Below are 14,647 nucleotides of genomic sequence, written 5' to 3' on the forward strand. Positions count from 1 at the left end.
CATGAGGACAGTACACTTACAATACAAATCAATACAGGAGGGACTAGAGGGCCCTGCTCATTAGAGTTTATAATAGGGATGCACCGAAATTTCGGCCGCCGAAACATATCGGCCGAAAATGCCCTTTTCGGCAATTTGCCGAAAGGAAAAAACGGCCGATAATTGAGCTGAAAATGGGGCGGGGCCTGGGCGGAACTCCGCCCCCGCCCCTGGTGCCTCCCATGATGGGGGTGAATAGCGCAGGACTGATGCAGCCAGCGATGCCCCTCTGCAGTGAAAAGAGCCGTCTGGTTGAATAGAGCGCCGGGAACATCACAGCTTTAATTTCAATAGCTGTGTGTTCCCCGTCGCGCGCCGTCACACACAGCCTCTCCCCCTTGTCCAGGCACTTTGATAGACAGATCACCCGTCCAATCTGGACGGGTGATCTGTCTATCAAAGTTCCCCGGACAAGGGGGAGGGGCTGTGACGGCGCGCGACGGGGAACACACAGCTATTGAAATTAAAGCTGTGATGTTCCCGGCGCTCTATTCAACCAGACGGCTCTCTTCACTGCAGAGGGGCATCGCTGGCTGCATCACAGGGGGCAACACACACTGGCTGCATCACAGGGGGCAACACACACTGGCTGCATCACAGGGGGCAACACACACTGGCTGCATCACAGGGGGCCACACACACTGGCTGCATCACAGGGGGCCACACACACTGGCTGCATCACAGGGGGCCACACACACTGGCTGCATCACAGGGGGCCACACACACTGGCTGCATCACAGGGGGCCACACACACTGGCTGCATTTATCTCTTATCAGGTCGCCAGCCTCTGACCACCTCCTGTACCGTGTCGCCAGCCTCTGACCACCTCCTGTACCGTGTCGCCAGCCTCTGACCATCTCCTGTATAAAAATATTTTTTGAAAACAGTCATTTTCGGTATCGGTGCTGTTTCGGTATCGGTTTCGGTTTTCGGCCTAGTGTATTTTTCATTTTCGGTTTCGGCACCAAAAAACCCATTCGGTGCATCCCTAGTTTATAATCTAGAAGGGAGTGTCAAGTTGAAACAAAAGGTAATAACTGGAGGATGAGCTGATGGAGAAAATGATAATACAGTTGTTAGGTGTGGGTAGGGTAGGCTTCTCTGAAGAGGGGTTTTCAGAGATTGTCTAAAAGCTAATAAAGTAGGAGATAGACGGACAGATTGGGGTAAGGCATTCCATAGGATTGGAGAGGCTTTGGAAAAGTCCTGGAGGCGATGAGGGAGCTAGAGAGCAGGAGGTCTTGAGAGGAACGAAGATTGGGATCGACTGCTATAATTTTTCATGGCAGATACAGATTTTTCGGCTGCCTTTCAGGCCAGTATCAGGTGTCAATATTCTGTATATTTTTTTTTTTTTTTTTATATCTCTATTATTGCTGTCACATGCAATATAAACCTCCCTTATGACAGTAATAGTGAGAGGTGCTCTTTATGGTGGGATCGGGGGTCTAGAAGACCCCAAGCCCCTCCTGCGCTTGAAAGCATTCAAAACGTGACAATTGGCGATTTTGAATATTTTCTATCTTTTAAAACTGGCGCCTTTAGGATGCCAGTAATCTGGAAGTGATGTCATGACATCACATCTGGGTTACTAGATCAGAGACCCAAGCAAAGCATCGGCTTTGTTCGGAGTGTTGGCTGGTGGCTCAGGTCTCCGGTGGTACGGGAAAGCCTGTGCGAGCTGTGGAAGGGAGGGGGATGTCCCCTTCTACTGCTTGTAATAACAGCTGAGCTGCATCAGCTGTTATCTGACCATCCCCTCTTCACCCAGTACAGCCCCTTAAAGCAATATCGGTAAGGTGTGTTTTTTTTTTTTTTTTTTTTTTTTTTTATTTTTTTTTTTTTTGTGAATATCGGCCACCTATAATCGGCTGCATTGATAAACAGGCGCCCTCCACAAAGGACATTACTTATCTTTAACCAGATGTGTTCTTTGTGCTGCTGTGTCCTGGTTTAGCAGAAATCTTCCTTCTCCAATGACCTTCTGGTACAGTGGGAGTTAAGTGGTTGTAAACCTCAGACATGACATATGAACAAAGCATATCCCTCCTATATTGTGTACTTTTCTCCATTAGGAGCATGGAATGTTATTTCTGTCTGCTGCTTCCTTTCTCTATCAGCATGAATTACATCTGTCGCTTTTTCCTGACGGCAAGAGAAAAAGGGTGACAGGGCTGTCAACCTCCAGTTGACTGAGAGCCTCAGCTCTGCTCCTGTGTGCTCTGTGAAGGTGTCCCTTTTTTCTGAACTGTTAGACAAGCTTTAAGGTGGCCATACACAGTTAGAATATCGTTCGGAAAAACGTCCGCTACGCTCGATCGTTCAAAACGTTGGTGGTTACATTTGGATTCTCGAAATGCAAATTTTTTGCAGCGAAAAAAAAAAACCCCCAAAGTTTTTTTGTTTTGTTTTTTTTTTCCGCAAAAACGATTGATTTTCGAACGATTAGTAGTGTAATCGAACAAAAATAGTTCGAAAAATTTACTGCGCATATTAAAATCTAACCCCGGAACTAATTTCATCCAGGAAACGAACAGATCTTTCTATTTTTTTTACTTTTCGTTCACAGTGGCAAAACGAAAATATATTAGATTGGAGTTCAGGGTAAGTAATTAGGGGGTTATGGGGAGGCTACAATCCACAACTATTGCAACACCTCCAGCGACAGATGTTTCGTGCACGGCAAAAATATCTGACTGGTTACCGTAGGAGGCTTCTGAAAGGTCGAATCCTTGTTGCATAATTTCCGCTGCTTATATAATCGATCGAGAACAATTGTACTATTTATGTTAATGATCGCTAATATGTCGAATATTGGGTGACATCTATTGATACAATGTTGGTGTTCTCGCATGCACGGTCGACAAATTTTACAATTTGCGAAAGTTTTTTCCGAGCGATATTCTAACGTGTATGGCCAGCATTAGGCTGGGTTCACGCTATCTGCAGCTGTGGCTCAAAGCAGGGGGTCCGGTGTGTTCCTGATCACCACTTCAGGTCTGAATTCAGACCTGAAACGGAGCCAGAGACGCACTGGACAAAAAAAGTACAGTACCCAATTATAAAATCGGCATTAAAAACTAGGGATGCACCGAATGGGTTTTTTGGTGCCGAAACCGATACCGAAAATGAAAAATACACTAGGCCGAAACCGATACCGAAACAGCACCGATACAGAAAATAACTTTTTTCTAAAAAATATTTTTATACAGGAGGTGGTCAGAGACTGGGGACATGGTACAGGAGGTGGTCAGAGACTGGGGACATGGTACAGGAGGTGGTCAGAGACTGGGGACATGGTACAGGAGGTGGTCAGAGACTGGCGACATGGTACAGGAGGCATCCCCCATTGCAGGCCAGTGTCCCCCATTGCAGGCCAATATGTCCCATTTTGCAGCCAGCCTGTGCAGGGAAGAGAGCCGCCTCCGCCGCCTGTTTGATCACAGCGCCGGGAACATCACAGCTTTCATTTCAATAGCTGTGTGTTCCCGGCTGCGCGCCGTCACACGCAGCCCCTCCCCCATGTCCGGGCACTTTGATAGACAGATCATCCGTCCAATCCTGCGGTGTCCAGACAAGGGAGGGGCTGCGTGTGACGGCGCACGGCCGGGAACGCACAGCTATTGAAATGAAAGCTGTGATGTTCCCGGCGCTGTGATCAAACAGGCGGCGGAGGCGGCTCTCCTGCGCTATACACCCCCCATGATGGGCGGCTCCGCCCCCACCCAGGCCACGCCCCATTTTCGGCTCCATTATCGGCCGTTTTTCTCTTTCGGCAAATTGCCGAAAAGGGCATTTTCGGCCGATATGTTTCGGCGGCCGAAATTTCGGTGCATCACTATTGAAAACAATCACGTGTAGGCCCCTGGTCAACACTAGGCAGCAGCATGTGATGTCAGTCAGTGCAACGAGCTCCACCCTACATGTTTTACCTTAACAAGGCAGCATCAGGGGCTGCTGCACTGATGAAATCACTGCTTTAAAAACCCAACAATTGCACACCTCCATGCAGAGGGCTAGAGTTGGCTAAACGGTTCAAGCAAAATTTCGGTCTGACCATCAAATGTTCGTCCCAAATTTGCAGGGTCTTCTGTGGGTGTTCGCCCTGCAATGTACTGCGTGCTGCACAATGCATTCTAAGCCCTGATTGGGCAAAGCTTTGGCTGGATAGCTGGTTATTGAGGAGCGGGGCCGGGAAGCTGGCCACAGCATCCTTAACAACCGATGAGTCATCAGCTGTCAGTGGCCTTCCCTGCTGTTGGCTGAATAAAGAGGAAAACACATTGCCAGCATTGAAGTTAAAAAAAAAAAAAGTGCGGGGTCCCCCCCAATCCATACAAGACCGTTATTTGAGCATGCAGTCCAGGAAAGGGGGGGGGGGCTTGGGGTAGGAAGGTCCCCAAGCACCTTGTCCCCATGTTGATGGGGGGGGGGGGGAGGGCCTTTTCCCAACAACCCTGGGCAGAAGTTGTGGGGGGCATAACAATTCCTTTTATAAAAAAAAAAAACAATGCCCCCCCCCCATGTGGACTAGTCAATCGCGACACAACAGCCAACCCGCAAAAAAAAAAAAACTCTCCGCTAAGTCAAACTGCTGAATGCCTGGCTTGCCATTTGACAGTTCTTGTATAGGTAGAGGGCGGAGCCACCTGCCAGTACCACACCTCTCCTTGTGATGTCACTGACCGATGCATGCTGGGTCAGTGACATCACAAGGGGGTGGTGTCACCAGATGACCCTGCTCTTGCCTATATAAGAGCTGGCAAACCAGGCATTCAGCGGTGTGCCTTTGTTGGCAGCGGAGCTTTTTATTTTTATGCCGGTCAGCGGTGGCGTCATGACCTTAAACTGTCTGTTGGCACCTTTTTAGTGCAAGAAAGGTCAAGAAAAATGCAGTCTCTAACCATCTCTTGCATTATGTCTGTAATCTTAAACACACTGCTAATCGTATTGGCAAAATTTCCACTTGCACCTCCAGATGACATGATACAGGAGAGATGGTCAGAGACTGCAGACATGATTGCAAGAGCTCAAAGCAGCTTTGCCGTTGCCTGTCAGATGCAGCCTCGTCTGTGCCCGGATTAGAGCGGTGATCTCCCGCTGTGTTAAGGAGCTGAATTTGAATTTTTACAGCCGCAGTAACAATGTCCTGCCTCCTGTGATCACGTTGCACTGATTCAATGTCCCGCCATTGGATCAGGATGTGGGACATTGTTACTGCTGCCACCCAGACAATTCAGCTCTAAGACACACTGAGAATGCTCCTCTGTGTGAGGAGCACTGTGGAGCGCCAGGATCACACCCCTGCAGTGGACCCTGAGCGTACCCCGTCCCTTTTTGGCGCTCCATTATCTGCATTTGTTTTCTTTCAGGGACTGAAATTTCAGTGCACCACTACCCCATACTCATTTACGTTTGGGGGGGGGGGGGGCCATGTTAAAAGGGGCTTACAGATTTCAATAAGCTCCCTGACTGCAGACTCCCGCAACCATCACCCAGGTTTGTCGGGAAGACAGCATTATGGGCCAATAAAGGAACCGTCAGCTCTGAGCACGTAGCCTTCACCACTGCAGCCCTGATTGGACCAAGGCAGGGCTGAAATCTTGTCAATCGTATGCTGGTGACACCACTTCCGGGTCAGCGTGGAGCTTCCTGGAGAAACTCTGTGATCCATTCCAGCCAGCTACCCGGAAAAGTGGTGTGACCCACGGGGCCATGTGGAATGCCAGGACTGCACTTTACTTTGAGGAGCATGCATTTTGTAGGTGTTTTTTAATTGGCAAGTGGCTTTATTAGTTTCTAGATCTATGCACTCTAATTGTAGGCATGGGATTGCTGGAGACTCCAGAGTTTTGTGTCTACTCAAAGGATATCTATTTTTTTTTTTTCCATATTACAGTATATTCTTTTTCTTTTTAGGGAAGAACTGTCATAATTGAGCAGTCATGGGGGAGTCCGAAAGTAACCAAAGATGGAGTCACAGTAGCAAAAGCAATTGATCTAAAAGACAAATACAAAAACATTGGTGCTAGACTAGTTCAAGATGTTGCCAATAATACAAATGAAGAAGCGGGCGATGGCACAACTACAGCAACTGTCCTTGCTAGAGCAATTGCTAAGGAAGGTTTTGAAAAAATCAGTAAAGGTGCAAATCCAATTGAAATCAGAAGAGGTATGTATTGTATATGCCATTTCCCCCAGTAATACCGATTTTTGCAAACTTCACTACATTATATGCTTTCCCATCCAGATATTCTGCATTTTTTGGCAAACAGTCAGTGCATAATGGTTTCGGAATATATAAAATATATTTTCATCATCGACCTAGTGGAGGTTGCGAACAAGGCCAAGATGCAGGCTTTACTGCTCAGTTTGGATGCGGAAAAGGCCTTCGATAGGCTGAGCTGGCCTTTCTTGTTTGCAACGCTCCGACGGGTGGGCATAGAGGGCCCCTTCCTCAGAGCCATTCTGCACTTGTACTCATCCCCCTCGGCCAGTGTACGCACCCAATTTGCCACATCATCTGCCTTCCGGATCTCTAACGGGACCCGGCAGGGCTGCCCACTCTCCCCCCTCCTCTATGCTCTGTGTATTGAACCCCTGGCGGCCCACATCAGACAGAACCCGAACATCCATGGGATTCCGGTACGTATTCGCGATTTCAAGATCTCTCTCTTCGCTGATGACGTTCTCCTGACTCTCACGCAGCCCCATATCTCTCTCCCGAACTTACATCTCGAACTGGATAGATATAGTGCTCTTTCGGGGTACAAAATCAATAGCTCTAAAACGGAAGCCCTCCCCCTTAATATCCCCCCCCTATACTGTATCGGTACTGTCACAATCATTCGATTATACGTGGAGGACGTCCTCTCTAAAATACCTGGGGGTCCACCTAACGCCTTCCTACGACTCTCTCTATGCAGCCAACTTTCCCCAACTGCTTGTATCCATCAAAACATCCTTAGCCAAGTGGAGATCTCTGAGGCTGTCACTGCTTGGTCGTCTCGCAACACTAAAAATGACCGTTTTACCCAAACTTTTGTACCTCTTTGAGACTTTGCCCATCCCTATCCCTGCCTCACTTTTTAGAAAACTCCAGAGTGACCTTTTAAATTTTTTCTGGAACTATAAGAGACACCGGATCAGCAAATCAGTTCTGTACGCCCCCCGTACCCAGGGCGGCCTAGCATTCCCCAATATAGCCAAATACTACCTGGCTGCCCAGTTGCGTCCTGTGGCCTCCTGGTGTACTCTCCACGCTTTTAATCGCTGTACGCAGATTGAGAAGCTGTGGTTAGCCGCCATTCACCCGAACTCCATGCTTTGGAGCTCGGATATTACACATGGGGGGGCACACCTCCTGGGCCCCATGGCGCTGCTGCGCACGCTTTGGCGGCGTGCGAAATTGTCGTATCCGCTTACTACTGACTCCTCACCGGTGACCTCATTCCTGTTCACGCCAAATATCCCGGACAGCCTGACCTCGCAGATGTCCCACTTTTGGATGAACAGAGACTTATTCCATTATGGACACCTGATAGACCCCAGAACTAGATTTTTGAAATCCTTCCAAGACTTACAGAACACCTTTAATCTACCCAAACAGGCCTTCTTCAGTTATCTGCAACTTCGGCACTATGCCCATTCCTTTGTGGCCAACCTTTGTTTTTCCCCTTTAACTGAATTTGAAAAAATATGTTTGGAGGGCTCTTCCCCACAGGGTATGATATCTCGCACCTACCAGCTTCTGATTGCGTCCCCCTCACCGGACGGGCCAAGGCATGCCTATATGGGCAAGTGGGAGCAGGCCCTGGGTGAAACTATACCTTTAAACACGTGGCAGCGTATCTGGTCGCAGGCTTCCAGAAGCTCCATTTGCACACTCTACAAGGAGAACCAATACAAGATCCTATTCCATTGGTATCAGACCCCGGACCTGCTCCACTCCATATACCCACTGTCTGACTCCCGTTGCTGGCGCTGCCATAAAGATAGGGGAACGTTATTCCATATCTATTGGACATGCCCCCTACTTCGCCCATACTGGCTGATGGTGCAGTCCTTGCTCCGATCTATCTTCGGCGCTGAGGTGCCCTTGGATCCCAAAATTTATCTGTTGGGTCTGCCACCCGTCTCCTTCACTAAAAGGTCACAAACTATTGTCGCATGTATTAACCGCAGCCCGCTGCCTGGTGGCCCTGAAATGGTAGCAGACGGACCCCCCCTCCTTATCTGAGCTCCACGCCAGGATCAGAGATGTTAAGAGGATGGAATACCTGACGGCCTCCCTGAATGACACCCTTGATAAGCACGACGGAATCTGGGGGCCTTGGGTCCTATTCGAGACTCCCCCAGCCTACTGATGTATGTTTTTTTTTTTTATTTTTTTTCTCATGGGGCTATTGCTCCCTGAGGTGGCTGTTTTTTTTTTTTTTTGGGGACAGCCCTGGGCTCTGGGGGCGGGAGGCTGCCTCAACCCTTTTGCACCCTATTTCTATTCTTTCTCTTCTCTTTCTGACTTAGCTTTTCCCTTCTCGGATGCTCCTATTGCTATATGTTGAAGTGACCTGTCACAGGAGACCCGCTATTGCGGCCCTTTTACTCTATAGTAGTCTATTAGGATCTCAGGGGTCATAAACTTTACGAACCGCCACCTACTCTTACCCCTACTCGGGATGCTGGTTTAACTGACAATCTGATGTTGTGCTTATGACTGTACTATGCATCATCCTGTGCTCTTTATTGGGAATGCTCTGTTCTCCTTTTTATTCTTTTTTTCCTTTTTCCTGTTCGCACGATTCTTCGTGTTCTTGTTCACCCTTCCTATTTTCCCTCTTTCTCTTTAAGTTCCCTTCCTTTTTCTTTTTTGGTCACAGAAAGGTTTGTTAAATTGACCGGTAGCAGGCTGCAGGAATCTAACTCTCCCGGTAACTGAGTGTCATTGTACTGTAATGCATGAGTTGATGCAATGTTGTATTCTTTGCCTTTGCTTACTGTGGTCTGTGACCGCTTACTTTTATTGCCTGTGCCTTATTGTTCCTTCTTTGATTTCTTTGTTTCACTTGAAATTTCAATAAAATGTCAGTTTTCAAAAAAAAAAAATATATATATTTTCATCAATAAATATTTCTTATAAGAAGGCCTAGTAGAGTTTGTACCTGTGAAGTACCCGAAATCTTGCAGTACACTGGTGGCACTTCGGAGCATGAAACTTTTGCATAAAGCTCCACCATCTCAGGCTGCCAGTTGGAAATATTAAACTGTTTCCTATCCCCCGCATTTAAAAAGACCCGACCTCAAAAATCAATGTATAGCCTCTTCACTGCCCAGTACTTCTTCTTATAAAAGTTAAGAGTTTTTAGATCTGCTGCCTTGGTGTATTTTTGTGATTTGAGAGGATAATAAATCATTAACTTGCAGAATTCCAGGCTGCAATTTAATGTTCAGCTAAAATGTGCATGATTAACTTTTTTTTTTTTTTTTTTTTTTTTTTTCTGTTCATCCATAGTTGTGATTCACACACCTCCTAATGGGCAGCCAGGCTACTGATGAACTCGATTTGCTGGGTTAGCCTGGCATCTCTGTGGCACCTTTTTTCTAGTGGTCTTTTCAGTAAGCTGTAATATCACTAAGCCGGACCCTGCTTCCAGATGCCCTAAATGTAGCACACATTTACCCCCTCCATATTGAAGGGAAAAGTTGACACGTGATACTGATCCTTCACCTGAGCTTTCCAGGTGACAGAGAAACTGTAAAACTGAACTAGAAAGTAGTGGCTGCTCATTTAAAATCCTCTGTTGCTGCAAGTTGGGGAGCAAAGTGTACTCCTTTCTATTGCCATAACTGTATTATGTAACTTTATGTAGCTCTAGTGTTTTCATACTAAACGGGTAATTACACAAATGCTGCTTTGCTTTAAATATTGCCCTGATCTTGTTTTACAGGTGTTATGTTAGCGGTTGATGCTGTAATTACAGAGTTGAAGAAACAGTCAAAACCTGTAACAACACCAGAAGAAATAGCACAGGTAATTTTGTATTCCTTTTTACTCTCTAAAAAAAACACAATGTGACATGTAAAATGGGTAAAGGCAAAATGCCACGTATATTATTTTTTGACTTCTTGTTCTGCTTCATATGTTCTGATTCTGTGTCTAATGTGGTGTAGCTTCTGACACAGCTCCTCTTTGTAACAAAATGGGTTGTTAGCCCTATCACTAGGAGATACTAGGCAAAGTTGTAATACAAGACTTCAGAACTTGGTTCTGCCCAGGGGGGCAGTAGCTTAGGCTACAATCCCCCACACTGCACTAGCAGCCTCAGTTTTATTTTGCCTAGTGAAGGAGATAGACCTAGGAACCCTGTGGGCCTATAGGTCCGTGGTTTTTGATGGAGAAACGTGGCTTTTTGTGCAAGATGAATGATCCTGTGATCTTCTATCAACAGCTGGCTGGGTGACAGGCTGGTTCACTTATCCTTGTAGTCTCCCCAGTCCAGCCATCGAGCATGTGCAGGTCTCAGCTACGGCTCGGCAGGCCATGACATACCTCAGCTCCAGAGGTGGTCGGTGAGCTTTTATGCTCCGGGGCATACATATGACCGGGCTACTGATGTCTGCGTCACAGTATGGCGGGCCAATAACCTTCCCTGTACTGATCAGGAGTTGGCTACAATGGACTGTCTCCCAGCTCTGCAGGACTGGTAAGTACAGATCTCCCGGTCTCTGAAGGGTTGAGAAGCTGGGCCCTCACCTGGGTTCTGGCTGACTGGGGGTGCCTGGATCCTGAGTGCTTAAACTCCCGGGAGGTGCCTGTGCGGGTTTGTCCCTGTGTCGGTGCAGTGCTGTCGCTGCCACATGTTGTTTTTTTGTCTCTCAGGGCACTGGCTGGTGGCCATTTTCAGTGTGGGCAAAAGGACAGCATGCTTCTGGGCTTCAAGTGGCCATTTTCCCGGTGATTCCCTATCAGGACACTGGCGGCCATTTTCTTGAAGCCAGACCACGTTTTTGTGCTCTAGCAGCAGTTTCATGTGCCCTCAGCTTCCTGTTTGTCATTAGAGCGCTGGACAGCCTTCTATGTAGTCTGAGCACGTTTTTCAGATCACTCAGCGATCATTCACCGATCGTTCTGACGGACTGCCACCGACACAGCTTTCGTTCCTCTGCATCTGGTAGCGCTAGGGGTCCACAGGCACTGCTGTAAAACGGTGCAGAACTCCTAAGGGCGGTGAGTCTGGCAGGTTAGAACCCCCTCAGTCAGCGGCAGCAAGGAGGGTGGGACTGTCACTGCCTAAGTCCCCTTTGGGTGGCAGACAGGGTAGGGTCAGCATGGCTTCAGAAACTGGTTTCTTCCCCCAAAATCCAGGCAATTGCAACCGTGTCACCTGCGGATGGCGCAGTCCCCATGGACACCCTAATGGCGGTCCTTAATTCGGTCGTTGCCAAGATGGAGGTGGTGCGTGGGAAGAAAGTGCTAAAAAAGGTCTTCCCGTCCTCTGGGGAGAGCTCTGACGCAGACTCGGGTCCTGCTGAGACCGGTGACCCCTGCACTGTCTTGTCAGATGACGCTGACCAGGACAGTGAGGATGAGTCCCCGTCCGGGTCCTTGCGCGACAAAGCGCTTTTTAGAGCACTTATCACAGCTGTGCATGATGCCCTGAAGATTCAGGAGCCAGTGGATCCCTCTGCTGATGTACCAGTCCCTTTTGGGTCCCGCAAGCCAGCACGTTCACCTAAGGTGTTCCCTATCTGACTTATTTTGACAAGTTCATTTACAAGGAATGGGGTCGCTCGCAACGGACCTTTTTCGTGCCCCAAATACATGGCGGTGCATTACCCCTTTTGAGGAAAGCCTTCTCAAGAAATGGTCGGCTCCTCCGGTCGCGGATCCCCCCCCCCCCAGTATCCAGGTTAAATAAAGTAACCACGATCCCGGTTGAGGGGACTCCTGCATTCAAGGATCCCACGGACAGGAAGGCAGAGGAGGTGGCTTGTTCCTTGTTTACGGTTGTGGAGTCAGCCGTGTGACCTTAACTGACATCCGCACTTGTGGCGCAGACACTGAGTGGGCAAAACTTTTGCACCGCGAATTGGGAGAGCAACAGGCTTCTCCTGTCTGCGTGGAACTAGCAGACCAACTAGTGCAAGGCCTTAAGTACATCTGTGACATGGCCCAGGATACTCTCCCTTCTGTTATCTAGGGCTTCAGTGTCAGCTGTGGCACTGAGGCGCCTAATTTGGCTAAAATGCTGGTTGGCTGACCAGACATCCAAAAAAGCCCTGACGGATCTTCCTTTCTTTGGCGACCGGCTCTTTGGAGCCTCACTAGATGACATTATTAAAAATGCCACAGGTGGTAGGAGTACACTGCTCCCACAGACCAGGAACGCTAAGGAGCCACACCGTAGGCAAGGGCCCTCCTTTTTCCGCTCAAAAACGGCTTTTTCGTCCTACAGGAGCTTCGACAAAACATCCCCAGCCCGACAGGACGCCCACGGACGGTCAAAAACGTCCCTGGAACCGCAAGCCTAATAAGCCTGCGAACCAAGTGCTACCGCATGAAGGTTTGCCCCCCCCACCCATGTCTCTGGTGGGGGGTCGCCTTCGGGAGCTTGCAGCCGGGTGGTCCTCCCGGTTATCCGACCAATGGGTCTGCGATCTGATTTCCACAGGCTACAAGATAGTTTCTCTCTTGGCTGCCAAACAGATCCTTCCCATCCAGCATACCCGTATCCCCGGTTCGCCGGGAGGCCCTGTTGGGGGGCGGGAAGGGATTTGCTTAATCGTGGGGTGATTGTACCGGTTCCGGACTCAAAACGCTTCCAGGGGTTTTACTCAAATCTGTTTGTGGTTCCCAAGAAGGAAGGGGTACGTCCAATCTTGGACTTAAAAGCAGTCAATCACTTTGTGAAAGTGCAGAGGTTCAGAATGGAATCAGTTCGCTCAGTAGTTGCTGCGCTCCATCAAGGGGACTCACTGGCGTCCTTAGACATCCGGGATGCGTATCTGCACATGCCTTGGCATCAAAAGTTTCTGCTTTTGCAGTCGGGGAAGCCCATTACCAATTTGTGGCTCTAACTTTTTGGTCTGGCATCAGCCCCCAAGTCTTTACCAAGGTTCTGGCTCCAGTTTTGGCGTTGCTGCGTCAACGTGGGCTCGCAATCGTGGGATACCTAGACTATCTCCTCCTGAGAGCATCTTCCGCCTCAGAATTGGAGGAGGATGTGGCGATCACCATGCAGACCCTGCAAGATTTTGCGTGTCTGTTGAACCTAAAAAAGTCGGTACTCGTGCCAACCCAGCATCTGGAGTACCTAGGTTTGCTGTTGGACTCCAGGGAAGCGAGAGTTTTTCTCCCTTCCAATTGCAGACTCTCAGATCCACGGTCAAACTACTGATGAACAAACCGCAAGTGGTCGCTCTGGTTTTGCATGCGAGTACTGGGACTCATGGTAGCCTCCGAGGCAGTACCTTATGCCCAGTTCCACAGAAGGAGATTTTGTCAAAATGGGACAAATCTCAGTTGTCCTTAGATCGACAGGTCCAGGTGAGCCAGTCAGTCGGGGACTCGCTGATCTGGTGGTTGAGGTCCCTGGTGTTTCAGTCTGGAAAATCGTTCCTTCCTCTGAAATGGACGGTGTTCGCAACGGACTCCAGTCTATCCAGCTGGGGTGGAGTGATGGGGGTTCGGTCGGTTCAGAGCCTCTGGCCGACGGAAGAATCTGAGTTGCTGATCAATCTGCTCGAACTGAGAGCGATCAGGCTGTGTCTCCACACATGGTCGATAAGACTTCAAGGGCATCCGATCGGGATACAGTCAGACAACGTAACGGCTGTGGCATACGTAAATCGTCAAGGGGGGAACAAGAAGCTCAGCTGCTGCACGGGAGGTCGCTCACATACTTCGGTGGGCAGAGCGACACGTATCAGCCCTGTCGGCCATTTACATCCCGGTAGTGGAAAACTGGCAGGCGGACTATCTGAGTCGACAGATGCTGGACCCAGGAGAATGGGCATTGCATCCGGAGATGTTCAATCTGCTGTGCCTGAAGTGGGGCACACCAGATGTGGATCTATTGGCCTCCCATCTCAATTGGAAGGTGCCAAGATTTGTGTCCAGGACAAGAGATCCATGGGCAGACGTGCTGGTGGCTCTGTGGGATCACACCTTTCCTCCACTGAAACTGTTGCCACGTCTGCTTTGCAGAGTGGAAGCCGAGGGGATCCCGGTAATCCTGGTTGCCCCAGATTGGCATCAGCGTCCTTAGTAGGCAGACCCGTTGCGTCTGGTGGCAGACGCTCCCTGGTGATTGCCACTGCGAGAGGACCTCCTATCTCAAGGTCCAATTCTCCATCCTTTCCCATCGCTGGCTTCAACGGCATGGCTATTGAGAGCCAGGTGTTGAGGAACCGGGGTCTGTCGGACTTGGTGATTCCAACTATGTTGAGGGCACGGAAATCTTCTCAGAAATTATACCATCATACCTGGAAGGCCTTACATCTCCATGTGTGAGGAGAAAGGATGGCATCCCCGCTCCTTTTCCATATCCAGGATCCTGCTGTTTCTCCAGCAAGAAGTTGACCAGAGATTGGCATTAAAGTGGGGTA

At 49.0% G+C, this 14,647-nt stretch overlaps 1 protein-coding gene across 2 annotated transcripts in view; it reads left to right on the top strand.

The window, feature by feature from the left end:
• The window catches only part of HSPD1 (heat shock protein family D (Hsp60) member 1), a 33,080-nt gene that overhangs the window by 1,341 nt on the left and 17,092 nt on the right, over window positions 1-14,647 (top strand). For both annotated transcript variants that reach the window (XM_077448702.1, XM_077448701.1), the window contains exons 3-4: window positions 5,960-6,212; window positions 9,988-10,070. In XM_077448702.1, the coding sequence (XP_077304828.1) occupies window positions 5,960-6,212; window positions 9,988-10,070 (336 nt within the window). The remainder of the gene's footprint in view (window positions 1-5,959; window positions 6,213-9,987; window positions 10,071-14,647) is intronic.

Source organism: Lithobates pipiens, unplaced genomic scaffold (assembly GCF_037356315.1).
Source record: "Lithobates pipiens isolate NorthernLeopardFrog02 unplaced genomic scaffold, aLitPip1_a1.2 Scaffold_22, whole genome shotgun sequence".
In the NCBI taxonomy this organism is placed as follows: domain Eukaryota; kingdom Metazoa; phylum Chordata; class Amphibia; order Anura; family Ranidae; genus Lithobates; species Lithobates pipiens.